The sequence below is a fragment of the Euleptes europaea genome, chromosome 9, assembly GCF_029931775.1.
Source record: "Euleptes europaea isolate rEulEur1 chromosome 9, rEulEur1.hap1, whole genome shotgun sequence".
NCBI lineage: Eukaryota > Metazoa > Chordata > Lepidosauria > Squamata > Sphaerodactylidae > Euleptes > Euleptes europaea.
The window spans coordinates 84,641,772-84,659,975 of NC_079320.1; the positions used below are offsets into that span (position 1 = coordinate 84,641,772).

Consider the following 18,204-nt stretch of genomic DNA (forward strand, 5'->3'; position numbering starts at 1 on the left):
ACGGACCTCATTCGGAAAGGCAGGGGAAGTCGTGTTTACTGGTCGTGAATCCGACGTTACTTTTGCCCCCGACCCCCTCCAATCTTTGCAACCGGGGCTTGCCAAAAGCCGCTGGGCAGCGGCCACAACTCAAAGTGGAAGATATAGACAGGAGAATATACACAGAAAAAAGGAAGGGGGGCCAATGTATTTCCCTTCCTTCAACCACTTTTAGTCGTGCAATGCTTATCTTTCGCGCCTCACCCCGGGATGCAGTCTGTGAATTGCGTGGGCTGAGTCCAATGTGTTGCATTGCATCATTTGTTCTAATGCAGCCGAGTCACGGACGGTCTATATTCTATGCTTTGCGATGGGCAATGGGGGGGGGGGGTTCCCGGATCCATATCTCGCCTCCCTAGGAACCCATCGTTACCAAAATTGGCGGTCCTTTCAGTGAGGGTCAAAATAAGCAATGATGACAGTTTTGGACGTCCCGCTCAAAATATGCCCCTCCCCCTACAGCCGCCGCCCGAGACTCATTGATTTGACTTTAACTGGCAATATTCGGCCGAATATTTTCCTGAACTTTAATTCCTCGCCGAATTTAACGGATCCGAATCGGGTGAGTTCGGACTTCGACACGTACCGAACCCACAAGGGCCAAATTTGGCCGAATCCGAACTGTACCGAATTTTTTTTTTGACAGCCCTACTGGAAGAGTAGTGGAAGGAGGAGGTGCGATCACACGCTAGGGAGACAAGCATGTGTGTCCACCTCTGAGATTCGCTACATTTCCGGGAGAAATGCCAGTCAAAATGGCCATGCGTTAATGGCCTTTGTATCACTGTAGGCAGGAAAGAGCATTACAAGATTAAAACATGTACAGAGCACAGTAAATCTAAAAAAATTCCCTCCTTTGTTTGCATAGCACTTTCATCATAACAAGGGAACAGCCCTCCTTGGATACAGAGAGAGAACATGAACATGTGTGAGTGTTTGCGTCTAAGAGAAAATGTATGGGAGTACACACACTTATGGTAGCCTACCTTCCTATATGACACAACAGGCAGACATTACTCTATCATTTCCACAGCTAAGCCACATGATTAATTTCTGCCACAGATATAATGTGTGTGCAGAAAACCTCACGGGACCTCACACGTCCCATCTCAAATGACACACTTGTTCCACCACATACACACACCCAGAAAGCCTGCTGCCAATCTGGGTTTTCAGCCTTATCACTCTAATTCACATTTTTAATGCTTAGAATCATAGAAGAATCACAGAATCATAGAGTTGGAAGGAACCACCAGGGTCATCTAGTCCAACCTCCTGCACAATGCAGGAATTTCACAACTACCTCCCCCACACACACCTAGTGACCCCTACTCCATGCCCAGAAGATGGCCAAGATGCCCTCCCTCTCATAAACTGCCTCTCATGAACTGCCTAAGGTCACAGAATCAGCACTGCTGACAGATGGCCATCTAGTTTCTGCTTAATAACCTCCAGGGAAAGAGTACTTACAATCTCCCGAGGAAGCCTGTTCCACAGGAACCACTCTGTTAGAAATTTCTTCCTAATGTCTAGATGGAATCTTTTGATTTAATTTCAACCCGTTGGTTCTGGTCCGACCTTCTGGGGCAACAGAAAACAACTCGACATCCTCCTCTATATGACAGCCCTTGTACTTGAAGGTGGTTATCATGTCCCAGCTCAGTCTTCTCCTCTTCAGGCTAAACATACCCAGCTCCTTCAATCTTTCCTCATAGGACTTGGTCTCCAGACCTCTCACCATCTTTGTTGCTCTCCTTGTGGTATGCTTGTGTGTACACTGATGTCATGCACATGGAGCAAAACAGGTATACATTGTTAAAAACAAAACACACCTTACTAGACAGGACCATGCATTTGTATAGTGCAGCATCCTGTTTCAAAAGTGGCCAAATACATCTAAGAAGACCGCAAGGAGGGCACTGTATATGCTGAGATGCACAATAGTGTATGCGTACAGTACGTGCTCCAAGTCCTGCAGTGCAGTTCTAAGAACATTTACTCAGAAGTAAATCTCATTGAACACAACGAGGCTTACCCCTTCGTTATTTATGATTCCAGCCATGGTTTGTCAGAGGGCTCCTAGGGGTAAATAGATTAGACTGTTGGATTTTGAGCACACTGTACTTGTGGTGAACAGGTCCAAGTGCCCTGCAGGGACAGTAGTGTGTTACATATGCTCTGTCAGGTGCTCAAATGCTTTGGGGAAAAACAAATGCACTGGAAAAAGCAGAATATCGTGCATGCATAGAATCAGAATCCCTGAGTATACATAGACTAATTTCCTCTAGGGCAACAGCCAGAGCGATAGACAGACAGATAGACAGACAGACAATTTATTTGTGGCACTTAGCCAGTCAAAACATGATAAAACAGAAAACCAGAGCTCTATGTAACAGATCTCTAATACAACAGGGAACAAATCAATGCCCTGCAAATTTTCAGCTTGAGAATGATTCATTCTCCATGAGACAGAAGAAATTCATGACCACAACAAGGACATCACTGCTTTTGTGCATTTAATCTTTAACTGTGACTTGCAAGCAGTGAGCTGAAAGACTAGCAGCTGTCAACACTCGTATTATACAGTGGAAATGAATAAAAAGAGGGGGAGGGGAGAAACATTTCAACCCAGAACAAACCAGGTAACCAAAGAGGCTGAAAAAAAAATAAGAAAAACCTTGTATGCAGAAACCTTGTATGGATTATTATGCTCAGTTTTAAATATTTACAATTTGATTAACTATTCTTTCATTTAATATAAGTTTAGGGTTTTTTTTTAATTGACCTTCATATTTCTACACACAAGGTTCTTCTTACTCTTTTAACCTCTTTGGTTGCCTAGCACTGATATTATGCTCTGTTAAGTTAATAAGGATGCATTTGCCCTGGGCCAGAGCAAAGCATCGGGGAGAAAAATACCTTTTCTGCCATATTTTTCTTTCCATTTAAGTCATGTATGATTTATAGCATGATGAGTAGTATGTCCATGGATTGAGAGTCCCAGGGCATACATTATGAGTATGAGCAGTGTTGCAGGAAGGTTGAGTTAGCTTGGTTTGAAGTGTACCAAGGCTGATCAGCATTGTGAAACTGGTTGTGCCTCACAGGTTTTTATTATTTCTGCATCAGCAGTGAGATTTTCTTTTGATGTAGTCCATGGACTATTTTGTGAGTACATATCTATTACCGTATATACTCGCGTATAAGCCGAGTTTTTCAGCCCAAAAAAAGGGCTGAAAAAAGCCAACTCGGCTTATACGCGGGTCAATACGGTAGGGTAGGGGAGGGGGGAGGAGGGAAACTTACCACTGTCGCCATCCTTCTCCGCCGGCCCGCTCGCTTTCCCGTGGCCTGGGAGCGGCCAGCGGGGCAGGCCTCGCCGCCGCCCCCCCCTGCTGCCGGCCCGCTCGCCTGGGAGCAGCCTGGGAGCGGCCAGCGGGGCCTGCCTGGGAGCAGGCAGGCCTCGCCGCCCCCCCCCCGCCGCCGGCCCGCTCGCCTGGGAGCAGCCTGGGAGCGACCAGCGGGGCCTGCCTGGGAGCAGGCAGGCCTCGCTGCCGCCCCCCCCGCCGGCCCGCTCGCCTGGGAGCGGCCAGCGGGGCCTGCCTGGGAGCAGGCAGGCCTCGCTGCCGCCGCCCCCGCCGCCGGCCCGCTCGCCTGGGAGCGGCCAGCGGGGCCTGCCTGGGAGCAGGCAGGCCTTGCCGCCGCCCCCGCCCCGCTCGCCTGGGAGCGGCCTGGGAGCTGCTAGCGGGGCCTGCCTGGGAAGCTGCCGGGCCCGTGCCACTTTCCACCGCCCGGGGGGCGGCTCTCCTGCGGCTGCAGGAAAGCCGCCCCCACCGGGGCCGCGCCGCTTTTCGCCGCCAGGAGCCGGTCAGGTAAGCCTGCGGGGGGGGGGGAGGAGTTATAAGCCGACCCTCGGCTTATACGCGGGTGCCTAATTTTTCCCCTTTTTTGGGGAGAAATTAGGCACCTCGGCTTATACGCGGGTATATACGGTACTTCTTTAACACGATTCTAGGACACATCCACTCATTACTTTTCGTACTCGTCTTAGTTTATCTTGTCCCATTTCAAGACAGGTCACAATACTTTAAAAGCAGATGAAAACCAAGGGCAACCCCTCATTAAATGAATTACAGCAGTCTACCCTCACTGTTAACAGAGCCATGGAAAAAGAGCTTATTACTAAATCCAAATGTATAATTTAACAGGAGGGCCACGGGGTTGGAAACCTGCTCAAATATATCTCAAATCCATAAATAATGGATCTTCTTACATATTGCTAAATGCTGCTATCCTTCCTTAACTTACCACCAAGTTATTTTCCTGCATGAACCAGCCACTAGACAAGGAAAGTTACGCATTTTTATACTATTAAGTCAAACCAATTAAAACTGAGGGTTAACCTTTTTTAAAACCATGATGTTTGAAATCTGAACTACAGTCTTGCCATATTAAAAGTAGATGTGGAGTTCAGCTTCTACAATTTGTTTTATTTTGAACCATGATACTGGGAAGAAAGGGGGAGGAGGGTTGCTATATGGGAAAGCTATAACTTAAGACATGTATTTGACAAGTATTTACTGTAAGCACCAATGAAATTATAAATGGTATAGCAAAATATTTAAGAAATTCAAGAATTAACATTCATTTATCATACAAAAATCAGTATCTAAAATAGAAAAAAATGATAAGGGAGGTCATGCAAAGTCAAGGGAATAAGCTAGCCTTATTAAAAATCAATTGGTGTTTTACCACCAACTTCAATGAAAAGCAGTTAGCCTACTGAGAATCAACGATTTGGAGTAATTAGCCACAATTACCAGTACTACCCCCTGGTCAGCATTCAAAGTATTATAGCAAACATAAGAGAATTACCTCGTCTTCGCCCATAACTCCTTGCTGCATGTAAACAAAGGACAAATTGTAAAATGTCAAAGAACTACTACACATACACCATTATGAAAACACAGTTATGAAATAAGAGACCTGTGTGTATTCTGGGCAAACTAAGCTCATATTAGGAAATTGCTACCAACGAACAATTTTGTTTTCATTTTACAAAAAAAACTTTAGGGCAACTAATGAATATTTAAATAAGAAACATATTTTGGATCATTATTTTAAATGTGGCATTTTCCAATGAACTTTTAAGTCTGTTGACATTAGCAGTAATAAATGCAATTCATTTCATGCAAACATTTAAACATTTTGTCTCTTACACGCATGAAAGAACTTACACAAGAAGGGCAACTAGTACTGTTAACAGAAAGCTCTTCATTCTTAAGTGTCGAAGACTTAAATGAATGTGAGAAGTGTCCTGACTCCTGGGACATTTTGTTCTGTCCCCTACAGCGGCAACACAAATACTACAAGCCAAGACCTTCATTTGCCATGAAGACAGCTGGCAGAAAATTAACTCAAAGACTTTGTCTGGAACAAAAGCTTCCTTATGAGAACAGACTGGTTTTGTAGATTAACTGGGAAAAATACCCCTGCCTGGCATTCAAGTGGGACAGGATGGTTCTGGCCCACTTGATTTCCCTCAACAGGCCAAACTTTTTGCAATTTAAAAGCTTGCAGGGTTGTGCATTCAACTGCCAATCTGCTCCTGGTCTCTCTATGACATTATCACACCTTCTATCTCAGAACTGCAAATTCCCCGAAGTGAAGACATAGCCATGAGAGCAGCAAGAAGCTGTTTTCAGCCCAGGATTCCCTACTTTCACCTGCTGTTGCCCCAACAGTTTGCCCCTTACAGCTTACATAAAGGGCACTGCAAAGGCTGACTGTGTGGGAGTCATTCCTGTGGTTCCATTCAGGCATCATATCTAACCAGGATTTGTACCAAAACCATACTTTAGGATGAAACCATAGTACATACAACGTGCAGGGAATCCATGGTTTGGAGACACCTATCTGTTTTCATTTTCTATACAGGCATACCTCACTTGATTGCACTTCGCTTAATTGCGCACCACAAACATTGCATTTTTTAAAGTCAGCAGCCATTGTTGTGCCTGAGTAATCATACCTGCATCACATTCAGACATACATGCAAGCTACACGCATAAGCTGCTTACAAGCAAAACCACAGAAGCCGCTTCCCAGTGGCCCCCCTTTCCTTTAGCACCAAGCACATATGCACACACACATTCCAAAGGCTGGAAACATTCCCCTCGCATAAGGGAACACTCCGACAGCATCCCTCCCACCTATTCCTCCTTTTGATACTTTCGCTTCACCCTGCAAGGGAACACTCTGAACTGATAGGCTCCATTCATTAATGTAGCAAGGCTCGTGCACGCACTGAAGAAATTAATGACATTGCATTGCATTGACAAGCTAAAATCGGATGTTAAGAAAATGTATCATTGTTGCATTATTGGTATGTCAAATGTCTATAAAACCTCTTGCATTTGCCCTGCCTCGGTGTGACAGGATTGCAGAGCTGTTTGTCTGGATCCTGACTCACCCAGTTATGACTTCTTAGCCAATAAAGCAAGCTGTAATCAAACCAACCTCCTGCCCTCATTGCTCTCACTGGACTCCATGAGAATGGGGGAGCACAACACCATCAACATCGAGGCAAGACCCTCCATTAGCAAAAAGATTACGACTCACTGAGGGATCAGGCGATGGTAAGCATTTTTTAGCAATAAAGTTTTTTCAATTAAGGTATGTTCATTTTTTTAGACATAATACTATTACACACTTAATAGACTACAGTATACTGTTAACATAACTTTTATATGCACTGGGAAACTTGTGTGACTTGCTTTATTGCAATATTTGCTTTCTTGTGGTGGTCTGAAATGGAACCTGCAGTATTTCAGAGGTATGCCTATATACTAAGCATCCAGATTCTTCCCCAGAATGGTGCATCTGACTATGTAGACAGAAGGATGGCTCTCGCTATGGCTTGTCAATTCCTATGCTGAGCACTGCTAAAAGGTACTGGGAGAGCGGAATTTTTAAAAAAGTTCTATTTATTTATTTTACATATTAATACAGAAGAAACAGTTACATAGTTGAAGAGGGCCACGGGCTTAGAAAACCTAGCACTGGGAAGGGAAGAACACAAGGGTGTAGTCATGTCATGCTCTGCAGAAGGGGAAGGGGCCCTTGCCAAACTGAGCATGGCAGCTGGATTTGTGGACTCTTGCTTGACACAAGTTATGGCTTGCAAATTTATGTCAGAACCACAGCTTCCATTTGCTCACTTTGGACAAAATCCCACATCACGCAAAGGTTAGAAGGGACCAAGGTTTGTACACATGCAGTAATTAAGCTTTCTTAATAATGATTTGAAATGATGCCCAAATGGAACCTGTATCTGTACAAGATGTAAAGCTGGAACGTGTAGCTCCTACTTGTAGTCAGACCCAAGTTTTGTAACTACCACTGTAATTCACTGATCTGTGAGCACGTATTTAATGTTATGTTGTTTCCTACAATGTAGTCACAAGTGCTGCTCCTTAAATATGCAAAAAGGTACAACTAGAAGGAAAGGAGAATCATATACACCATGCTGAGCTCAATGGAGGAAGGGTGATATTTGATTTTTGTAACGTGTAAAATATAATAAATCATACAAGAACTAGAGGGTTAATCGCAAGAAATATATTAGAAACATTATAGAGCAGTGGTTCCCAACCTTTTTTTGACCAGGGACCACTAGGACTTTTTTGTTCGGTGCAGGGACCCCAAGGTTCAAAATAAAAATTCCGAGAATTTGAAAATAAACTTTAATCATAACTATTAGTTAAACATTAAACAGAATAATATTTGAATATATATATATATTTATAATAGAGAACTTTTAATTGAAAATATTAATTTATTGTGGGTTTATAACTTTGTTTCGTGGACCTTAATTTAGTTCTCACGGACCCCTGGTTGGGAACCAGTGTTATAGAGTGTCAGACTGCAGTACTTCGTTGCGTTTCTTTCATAAGGAACTTCACTCCAGACGTAGTCGCGAGTTTAAAAGTTTTATTAAGAAAGCCAGCGAGTTCAGTCAGTCCATAGAAGCATAAGGCTAGAATACAGACGTGGAGAAACACCAGTACATTTATAGGGTACATACAATAAGATTGATTATGTTCAGGATATAACACAAAAGGACGAGGTGTGGCAGAGCTGATAGTTCAGATACAAGGAAACAATACAGAAGGTAACTGCCGGTAACTACTCATTGAAAACGCATACAAGGAATTAACGCGTGAAATAGCTAGACGATCTCCAGGGCTCCCAGGCATTGTACTGCGGGACCTGGTATCACACTAGCGATTATCCCGGGCGGGTCTCCATTGTGGTGCAGATGCCGGGTGGGGGACAGAATGCAAACGAGGAAGGACGGAGTGAACTCAAATTCCATTTTGTTCTGGTGAGGAACCATCTTGTTTATCCGGGGTCGACAGAAAGCCCTAGCTGACATCTAAATATGCAAAAAGGTACAACTAGAAGGAAAGGAGAATCATATACACCATGCTGAGCTCAATGGAGGAAGGGTGATATTTAATTTTTGTAACGTGTAAAATATAATAAATCATACAAGAACTAGAGGGTTAATCGGAAGAAATATATTAGAAACATTATAGAGCCAGTGTGGTGTAGTGGTTAAGAGCAGTGGTTTGGAGCAGTGGAGTCTGATCTGGAGGACCGGGATTCCCCACTCCTCCACATGAGTGGCGGAGGCTAATCTGGTGAACTGGATTTGTTTCCCCACTCCTACACATGAAGCCAGCTGGGTGACCTTGTGCCAGTCACACTCTTTCAGCCCCACCTACCTCACAGGGTGTCTGTTGTGGGGAGGGGAAGGTGATTGTAAGCCGGTTTGATTCTGCCTTAAGTGGTAGAGAAAGTTGGCATATAAAAAGCAACTCTTCTTCTTATAGCAGATAAGGGTGTGAAGGAATAGACTTGCAAGCCCGTTTCTTTCAATCCCCAGGAGGACAGAAAACCTCGCAACCATCTCAAATCTCCACTCAGCAACACACACCCTTTCTTTTGTCCGGGGGGGGGGGGGTTTACCAAAACCAAGCTGGGCAGTAACCACCACCACCAGCAGATCAAAGAGGGTCTCCCACTAGACAGATCTACAGATCCAGTACTCTACATGTGAGTTGCCAATTTGACCAACTGCACTCCAGGAGTGGCCAGCTTGCCTGCCCCTCATTATCACATTCAGATAGTGAAAATGCATAATGTGTACTGTGGTTACAGAGGTAGGTCTTAGAGCATTCAAAGTATAAGAAAGTTTAATAAAAGAATAAGAGAATAATTATGGTCTGTTCAAGCATCAGACTGTGCAAGGATACAAAAAAAAGGTGAAAGCATGCAATCCTCTCACCCTGCACTCTGTACTTATCCTAAATATTGTTTAATAAGGACAGGCTAGCATTAGTTGAAGCTGCAATAGTTTGAAATTCAGCATTAAATCCGTTTCCAGAGTTGTGACATCTTGTCCCTTGCCATGGACAATGGCCAGAGCCATTATCTAAAGTACTCTGGGCTTGGGACTTGAGCTCATCCTCAAGCTCCCTCCATTCTGCCAGCTATAAGCTGGTAGCTGGGTTCCAACTCAAACACAGAGTAGTCCCAATAGTAGAAATATCGGGGTGAATTCTACGGCGGAGGGCATTTCTCCATAAAGGCTTTAATGTCTGAGAGTTCCACGACTTCTGAAGACCATTAATCAAGTTACATTCAGTGTATCAAGCATAACTCCTTTTCATATTTTTCTGTTCTAAAAATACAACAAAACTGATTATTAATTCTCACCTTGCATAACCAATTTTTCTAAAAAATCAAAATCTTTATCTAAAATTCTGTATTTGCAGCCACACATTTGATTTCAAATAGCCTCTGAGAATATCCCAATTGTATAAATTATAAAAAATCCAAATAAACTTCTTTCTGGGTTATTGCTAGGGTTATTCTTTCCATGTTGATTTATTTAGGACATTTACTATCTGCTTCTCTAAAGATCTGCTTGAGAAGGTTGAAGAAATAAATCTAAATAATACAAATAATAAAACATCAATAAACCATAATAAAGTTGTCAATAAAACCCCTTAAAGGGGCATAAATAGCAAAAAGCCATTCCAGAGGTTACAAGCAGTAGTCACAAGAACATCTGTATGCAGTCCAGAAAACAACCAGTTATAAAAAAATCTTCAGTGAAAATCCTACATAAAAAAAGAAATGTTTTGGCCTAGCACTAAATGATGATAGTGTGGGTGCTAGGAAGCCCTCAAGGAGAACAGTAATCCGAAGGCAAGGTCCCTAAGGAAGCCCTATCTGTAGTAGCCACCTATGTCATCTCTGCAGGTAGGGACACAGAGAACAAGGTCTGAGGGGTTGATGCTGACAGGCAGGCTGGACAAGTTGTACTTCAGGTAACTCTGGTCCTCAGCCATCTAGGGCCTTAAAAGAAACAGCAGCACTCTGAATTATGCCTGGAAGCACTGGGATGATTAGATTCCTGTATCTAGCCCCCAGAAAGACAGCGTGTTGTATGGTTAAGGTGATGGACTAGGATCTGGGAAACCCAGGTTCAAATCCTGACTCTGCCATGGAAATTTGCTAGGTGACCTTGGGCCAATCATATACTCTCAGCCTCGACCTTGGCAAGTATTTGGATGGGAGACTTCCAAGGTATACCGGGATGTGACATGGAGGCAGGCAATGGTAAACCACCCCTGACTGTCTCTTGCCTTGAAAACCCTACAGGGTCAACGTAAGTCAGATGTGACTTGACAGCAAAAAATAAAACAAAAATCCAGCCCCGAACATCCTGTCAGATGCATTTAGACACAGTGGGAGTTTCCAGTTTTCAAAGGCAATCCCACATTAAGAGCTCAACCAGCCTTGATGGAATCAGAGAATTTATTATTTTTGCATGGCTTTAAGAGGGGGGAAATGCTTGTTAATGTTTTCTCTCAGTAGAAGTTTCCCAATGTAGATTATTTAGTGAATTCACTTCTCACGCTTAATTTCAACTCTCCCAGATAATAAATGGAACTTCAACCTGTCACAGAATCCACCAGAATGGTCTGAAGGCTACTTTTTTTGAAGGCACCTAAGATAGTGCTGTCTCGGCTTTAAGATGGGAAACCTCCTGGGATGCTGCATTTAGGATGGCGATGTAGATCATTTCTGGTTCCTTGCAAGTGTCAGCCTCTCCAATATGTGCTTCTTCGCTCTCTGGAGCATCCCCCATCTCCCAGCATTAAACTATGGTTTTGTGTTATATGTTCAATTATTAAAAACAATGGCTTGTGCATATCAGGATCCTTTGTAAACCATATTTTGAAACTGCAGGCTATGGTTAAAAGGGTCCAGGTTTTATATTCCTACACAGGTTAAAACAAAAAAAAAAAAAAAACCCTGGTTAACCTAGGAAAGGAAGGGAGGGGGAAGACTCTGAGTGGAAAGAAATGAAGAGAGTTTGTAGGGAGCCAGAGTCACATTTCTACAGGACCTTTAAAATATAGCAAATTAGTAATAAATATGTTGTATGGATGTTTAAGCTAATTACACTTAAAAAGATGCAGATATAAAATATTATTTCAGCAGTATTTTGTTGAATGTGCAGGGCAACATGTCTAATACATTTTCATTAAAGTAGGTAATGGATTAACAACAAATGCAATCAAGAGTCTTCTGGTCAGCAAATTTATTGTTGCATATTATAATGTTGTAATAAATTCATTAGTCTTTAAGGTTCTGCAATACACTTTGTTAGTTTGGTTACAACAGATGGACATGGCTACTCCTCTAAAATCAAGCGTGTACACAAATGTCTAATCTAGGTGGGCAGGCAGGCACATTTTTAATGCAATTTTCTTGTGCTCTGAATGTCTTATGCTCTGAATTTCAAGAGGGCCGCCAGACTCAGGCTGCAATCCTATGTACATTAACTTGGAAACAGTAAGATTTACATCCAAGAAAACACACACAAGACTGGACTGTAAGAAATCTTGGATGTAACTCCAATTCAGTGGTCTAGTCCAGGGCTTCTAAAACTTTTTCCACTTGCCCGAGAAATTTTTACACAATCCCGGGTATATAGTATATAAAATAGGTCTACAAATCAAAATTTACTGATAATAAATCATAAATAAATTTACTTTAAAACAATTATTTTCGCGACCCACACATTCAGTTACACAACCCCATATGGGGTCGCAAACCAGTTTAAGAAGCTTTAGTCTAGTAAACAAAATGTTTGACATAGATCTGGTATCAAATCACATTCCAGTCGTGAAAAAAAAATTGTTTGGCAGCAAGTCATTATTTCTCAACTTTGGCCCGTTATCTATAGAATGACAGTAGTAGTGACATACCTCATGATGCTGCAACTGATAGGAGGGCAAACAAGATAGACTGTAAAACACACAGCATGTTTTATTTAAGGCAGGGATGTCAAACTCAATTGTTGCGACAGACGATTATGACATAAATGTCACTTGGTTGGGCCGGGCCATGCCTCACCAGCCAAGATCGAGAGTTGGGGTGTGTGTGTGGGGGGGTTGCCTTGGCTGGCTTGCGGGCCAGATAAGAGCTCTCAGGGGGCCAGAACCAGCCTGTGGGCCTTATGTTTGGCACCCCTGATTTAAGGTTTCTATCCCACTTTTCCAAAATAGGTTGTAGGTGGATCACAATCAATACCAAACACAAATTTAAAAATACAACACATGCTTAAGCTTAAAACAGTTAAAGCGTATCAAAATAACGATAGCAACATTAACCAATTAATACACAAGAAAGCCTAATGCAAGCATGCTTCCCTATCAATTTCAAGGGAGAAGTTCATCTCTGCCTGTGATACCCTGTACTTTCACATGGCTGAACCATTCTTTGAGGTGAATAGAGAAATCCTTGTGGGCAATAGAGCTTCGTTGTGGGCAAAAAATTTCTAGATTAACATACATGAACGTATGTGTGCCAAAGACAAAAAGGCCCATTGTATGTATTCCTAAAAAAATCTGATAAGAGCATATTTACCCTTTATAAAAGTAACCTTTCCCTTAATTAAAGGTATTCAAAAATTAACTACTCGTTAGGATCTTTTGCCTATGGCTTATTAATATCACAGCTAACATTCTGGGGGGGGGGGAAATCAGTCACCATAAGCATATTTAGATCAGCAGAAATTGAATTAAAATCTGCCTGACTTTGTTACATGTTCAATGAATGGAAACTTGCCAAGTTATGTTAAATGGACACAAAGACATTTGTAATTTGTTCTGTGTTCCCAATAGCACAGTATGAACTCAGCTGCCTGTTTCACACAGCCAAACTTCTGTGAAATGGCAAGAACTTTCAAAAACAGTCTGCGATATGACACAGATGTCTTCTGTTCAAAGAAACCAAGTCAAAAGTTCCACAATGAATACACAAGACCTTGAAAGGAGAGCGTTTCTTATCCCTCTTGCTTATCTGGCCACTGTTACAAGCCTGGTAATGACTGTCACTTTAGCAGCCACATAAAATACAGCAACTGCCGCAAGGAAGAGGGAAAGAAGGAGAGTGGCAACTGCATTCTCGGTCAGCCTATCAGGAACAATGTACTAATTAAAATGAACATAATGTATAATGATGAACAGAAACAAAAGTTCTGAAACAACAAAATTGCACATGCCTACAACAAAGGGTATTTCAACAGTATCTGGTAATTCTTGACTATGTTATACAGCAACAATGGCATACCAAATGCTTTGTTTGAAGGATGGTTGTCAGAAAAAAATAAGCAACATCATTCATTATTGTCTCCAATTACCCTGTTTCACATTTGTCCTTCAACTCAAGTGCTCATTATACATGTTAGTTTTATTCTTAACTTAAATGATTTGTGTAGCAGAATGGCTCCCGCTGATTTGTGGGCCCATTCCGATTCAGCCCTCTGTGGCATCTGGGCACCAGTGGTCATCTTGAATCTCTGCTTGGCAATGTGCCATTCTCCTTGCTCACTCGACTCTGAGAGGGCTTCTTTCACACTTCTTCCAGCTGGTCAGTTTTGGAATTGCCTGCCAAAAGGGCCAGCACTCCTAGCTTCCTCCTAAAGTCTCCACCTAGTGCCCACATCTCACACTACCCAGCGAATGGGTTACCTTGGGAGCTGCTTATTGCACATGCACACTCCCAGGGAATTAGCCATCCAGCAACCAGCTACCTCCCATCCCTTGGTGCCCATTTTAAACAGTGTATGCAAACAATGGAGGTCTATGGCAGAACTACTACAAGCATTCAAAATAGTCATTGATTCATTAACAGGAAAAAGCCCTCACACATACTCTGCACAGCAACAGACTTGAACAAGGAATACAAAGAAAAGGCGCAAAGATGCAGACCTCTGCCCCTCAACTCTATACAAGCCCTATTTATCTTAAGATCTATAAACTGTTTCAGAAAGATCTATAAACTGTTGCTAAGATATGATACAGAAATGGAACAAGTGAAGATAAACATGATTAAGTGGATACAGAATTTTGGAGAAATGGTAACAATGGAAATGTGTGAAGCATGTGTGAAGCAACAGAGTTGAAGTTCACTGCCAGCCAAGAAGTCAGAGAACTGGTACAAGATGGTACCTTACTCCCAATATGATATAGATCGAGCCTTGGCAACTTACTGTGAAGGCTTCTTCTGCTCAGGAGGGACAGAGGGCATCTTTACTGTGGATGTTTTCCTTTCCCCTTGGTTCGGGAGGCAGGAATCAAAACTTCATTTCCTGTCACTTCAGTTTAAAAATTTTCTGAGTAAAAATTAGTCTGATAATGGACAGGAATAAGGAACAAACATGAACAATAACAGAAGATTGTCTAACAGTGGAAGCGAAGAATATGAGCTCACTAGACAATGAACCTTGGAGTACAAGGAGTCAAACGTATTAACTATATCAGTAGTCCCTTTAAATAAGGACAAACAAACTCTTCTCCTTCCTCACTTTATTTTTATTTGAGAGGACGTCTGGGAGGGCAAGATGCCCTCCGTCCCTCCTGAGCAGAAGAAGCCTTCACGGTAAGTAGCCAAGGTTCATTCTCACTCAGGATGGAGGAGGGCATCTTTACTGTGGGACATACAAGAGTTGTCCCGGCCAGGGCGGGAGTTAGATGTCCTGGAGTACGCTCTGCAGTACGCGCCTGTCAAAGGAGGCATCTGCACATGCATAGATATTCATTTTATAATGCCTTACAAATGTGGACATTGAGGACCAGGTTGCGGCCCTACAGATTTCTTCCAGAGGAGCACTACGGTCAAAGGCAGTGGAGGTAACAGCGCTCCAGTGACTCCTGAAGGGACTGGAAGGTTACTTTCCTTGTATGCCTGAGAAATACATACAGTGATAGTGTGACTAATGAATACCCTAGACATAGGTTTGCCCTTATTAGGGGAAGACAGGTTTATGAAGAGAGCATCAGAATTCCTAACGGTTTTTGGGCGGTTAATGTATACATGGAGAACCCTTCTTAGGTCTAGGGAGTGCCAGGTCTTTTCCCTTGGAGACCTTGGGTTAGGGCAGAAGGAGGGTAAGACTATCTCCTGCTCCCTGTGGAATTGGCTGTTGCATTTAGGAATAAAGGAAGGGACCGGGCTAAAGACAACCTTATTCTTGTGAAAGGTGCATAGACTTGGTCTCACTAACAGTGCTCCTAACTTTGAAACTCGGCAAGCTGAGGTGACCGCTGTCAAGAATAATGTCTTCATCCTCAGCCATTTTAGACCTCTCTGACTGAGGAGCTCAAAAGGTGGCTTTGTGAGTGCCGTTAAGACGGTATGTAGGCTCCAGGTAGGGTACCTATGTTTTACTGGTGGAGAGATCAGGCTAACACCCCAAGGAATGCCTTGACGTGTGGGTGTCTACTTAGGGGGTGACCGGAAACCATAGGTACTATGGTAGCAATAGCTGCCAGTTGTCTGCGGAGTGTGGAGGTTGACAACCCTTGGGTATGACCATCCTGAAGAAACGCCAGAATACCAATAACTCGAGGTTTCAGGGGATTCCGGTGTTTTCGTCTGCACCAGCAAGCAAAGGCTTTCCAGGTGGTATTATAGATTCGCTGGGTTGATGGCCGTCTAGAGGCAAGAATGGTAGTCATGATCTCAGGATTGTAGCCTAGGTCTAAAAGTCTGCTCTGTTCAATACCCAGGTGGTCATTTTGTACCAGCCCGGGTAGGGGTAGCATATCGGCCCCTGAAGAAGGAGGTCTCGTCTGTCCGGAAGTCTCCAGTGGTCTTGGGTGGACATCTCTATCAGAGAGGGGAACCATGGATGACGAGGCCAATATGGCACTATCATGATGACCCGTGCCTTCAGATGTCGGATTCTTCACAGGACCCACAGGATGAGTGGAAGAGGAGGAAATGCGCATAGGAGACCTGGGGGCCAAAGCAACACAAGAGCATCAATTTGCTCCGCCCCTGGTTGTTGGTACCTGGAGTAATACCTCAGAAGTTGGTGGTTGCTTCTGGAGGCGAAGAGGTCTACTAATGGTCTGCCGAGGCGACGGGTGAGGAGATGAAAGATTTCTGGGTGAAGTGACCATCCGGCTTCGTTTAGGTGTTGCCTGCTGAGCCAGTCCGCCTGGATGTTCATGGTTCCCTTTATGTGCTCTGCAGATAGGGATGATAGATGAGCCTCCGCCCAGAACAACACTGCTGTGGCTTCCTTGTGAAGAGCTGATGACCTTGAGCTGCCCTGCTTGTTCAGGTGAGCCTTGGCGCTCACGTTGTTGGTTCTGATCATCAGGTCCAGGCCCTGGAGTTGCTCCTGGAAGTGATGTAAGGCCTTTAAGATCGCTCTAGTTTCCAGAATGTTGATGTTCATCTTCTTTTCCTGATTGTTCCAAAACCCGTTCCACCTGGCCTAGGAGGGTAGCCCCCCAGCCCGATAGGGATGCGTCCATGAACATCTGAATAGGAGTAAATCCGATGTATTGAAGGCCCTTGGACAGGTTCTGCAGTTGGACCAACCAGAGAAGGCTGGACTTGGCTGCCTTGGAAAGAATTAGGCGTCTGTCCCTTCTTTGAAGGATGTCTCTTTGATAGGCCCTGAGATACTACTGGAGTGGTCTAGTTTCCAGAATGTTGATGTTCATCTTCTTTTCCTGATTGTTCCAAAACCCGTTCCGGCTGGCCTAGGAGGGTAGCCCCCCAGCCCGATAGGGATGCGTCCATGAACATCTGAATAGGAGTAAATCCGATGTATTGAAGGCCCTTGGACAGGTTCTGCAGTTGGACCAACCAGAGAAGGCTGGACTTGGCTGCCTTGGAAAGAATTAGGTGTCTGTCCCTTCTTTGAAGGATGTCTCTTTGATAGGCCCTGAGATACTACTGGAGTGGTCTGGCTCGAAGTCGTGCCAACTGTACAGAACGGATACAGGAAATCATGTGTACCTTCTTTTTATCCCTAGTTTCAACTAGGATGGGGTCTAGCTTATTGCTGAAGAGCCTTCCTTCCTTGATGGGGGAAGCCCATGAGAACAGATTTAGAATGGTGTTCAGTTTGCCATGGGCGGAGGGCCCTTCTGGCAGCTGAGGCAGTAGCCATGGTTCTAGCTGCGAAAGACATGGTATCTAAGGTTGAGTCTGTCAAGAAAGATACTGCCCTTAAAAGTCTTGAGACGCCCTCTTGGGAGTTCCTATCGTCTGCAGGGATAAGCTGGCCCAACTTTCTGGCCCAAATTACGGCCGCTCTAGACACTAGAGTTGAGGTAATGGAAGAGCTTATGGCAAGAGTGGATGCCTCGTGTGATTTTTTGCATGCGAGCTCCACCTTTCTGTCAGCCGGGTCTCTAATCAACACCAAGCCTTCCTCAGTAACTAGGTTGGAGGAATGCAAGGCCGTAATGGGACTCTCCACTAGGGGGACCTTAAGAAGATCAGAAGTGTTGCTGGCTAAAGTATAAAACTTCTTAGTGGATAAGGGGACTTGTTTGGCCGCCATTGACTTTTCCCACTCTGCCCTTAGCAAGGTCAGGAAATAATCTGGGACGGGTACCACTCTATCTGGGGTTTCATATATGTGAAAAAATTTCTTGGTACCCCTCTTTTTCTCTGTGCCCTGTGACTCCGATTCTTCAGAGAGATCAAGGACTGCCAATGTCTTGGTTAGTAGGAGAGAAAATTCCTCTGCGTTAAAGATTCTATTTTGCTTAG

General features: G+C 43.7%; 1 protein-coding gene across 1 annotated transcript in view; it reads right to left on the reverse strand.

The window, feature by feature from the left end:
• CPEB2 (cytoplasmic polyadenylation element binding protein 2) overlaps nt 1–18,204 on the reverse strand; it is a 100,817-nt gene that overhangs the window by 43,347 nt on the left and 39,266 nt on the right. The window contains exon 7 of the mRNA XM_056855115.1: nt 4,915–4,938. Coding sequence (XP_056711093.1) covers nt 4,915–4,938 — 24 coding nt within the window. The remainder of the gene's footprint in view (nt 1–4,914; nt 4,939–18,204) is intronic.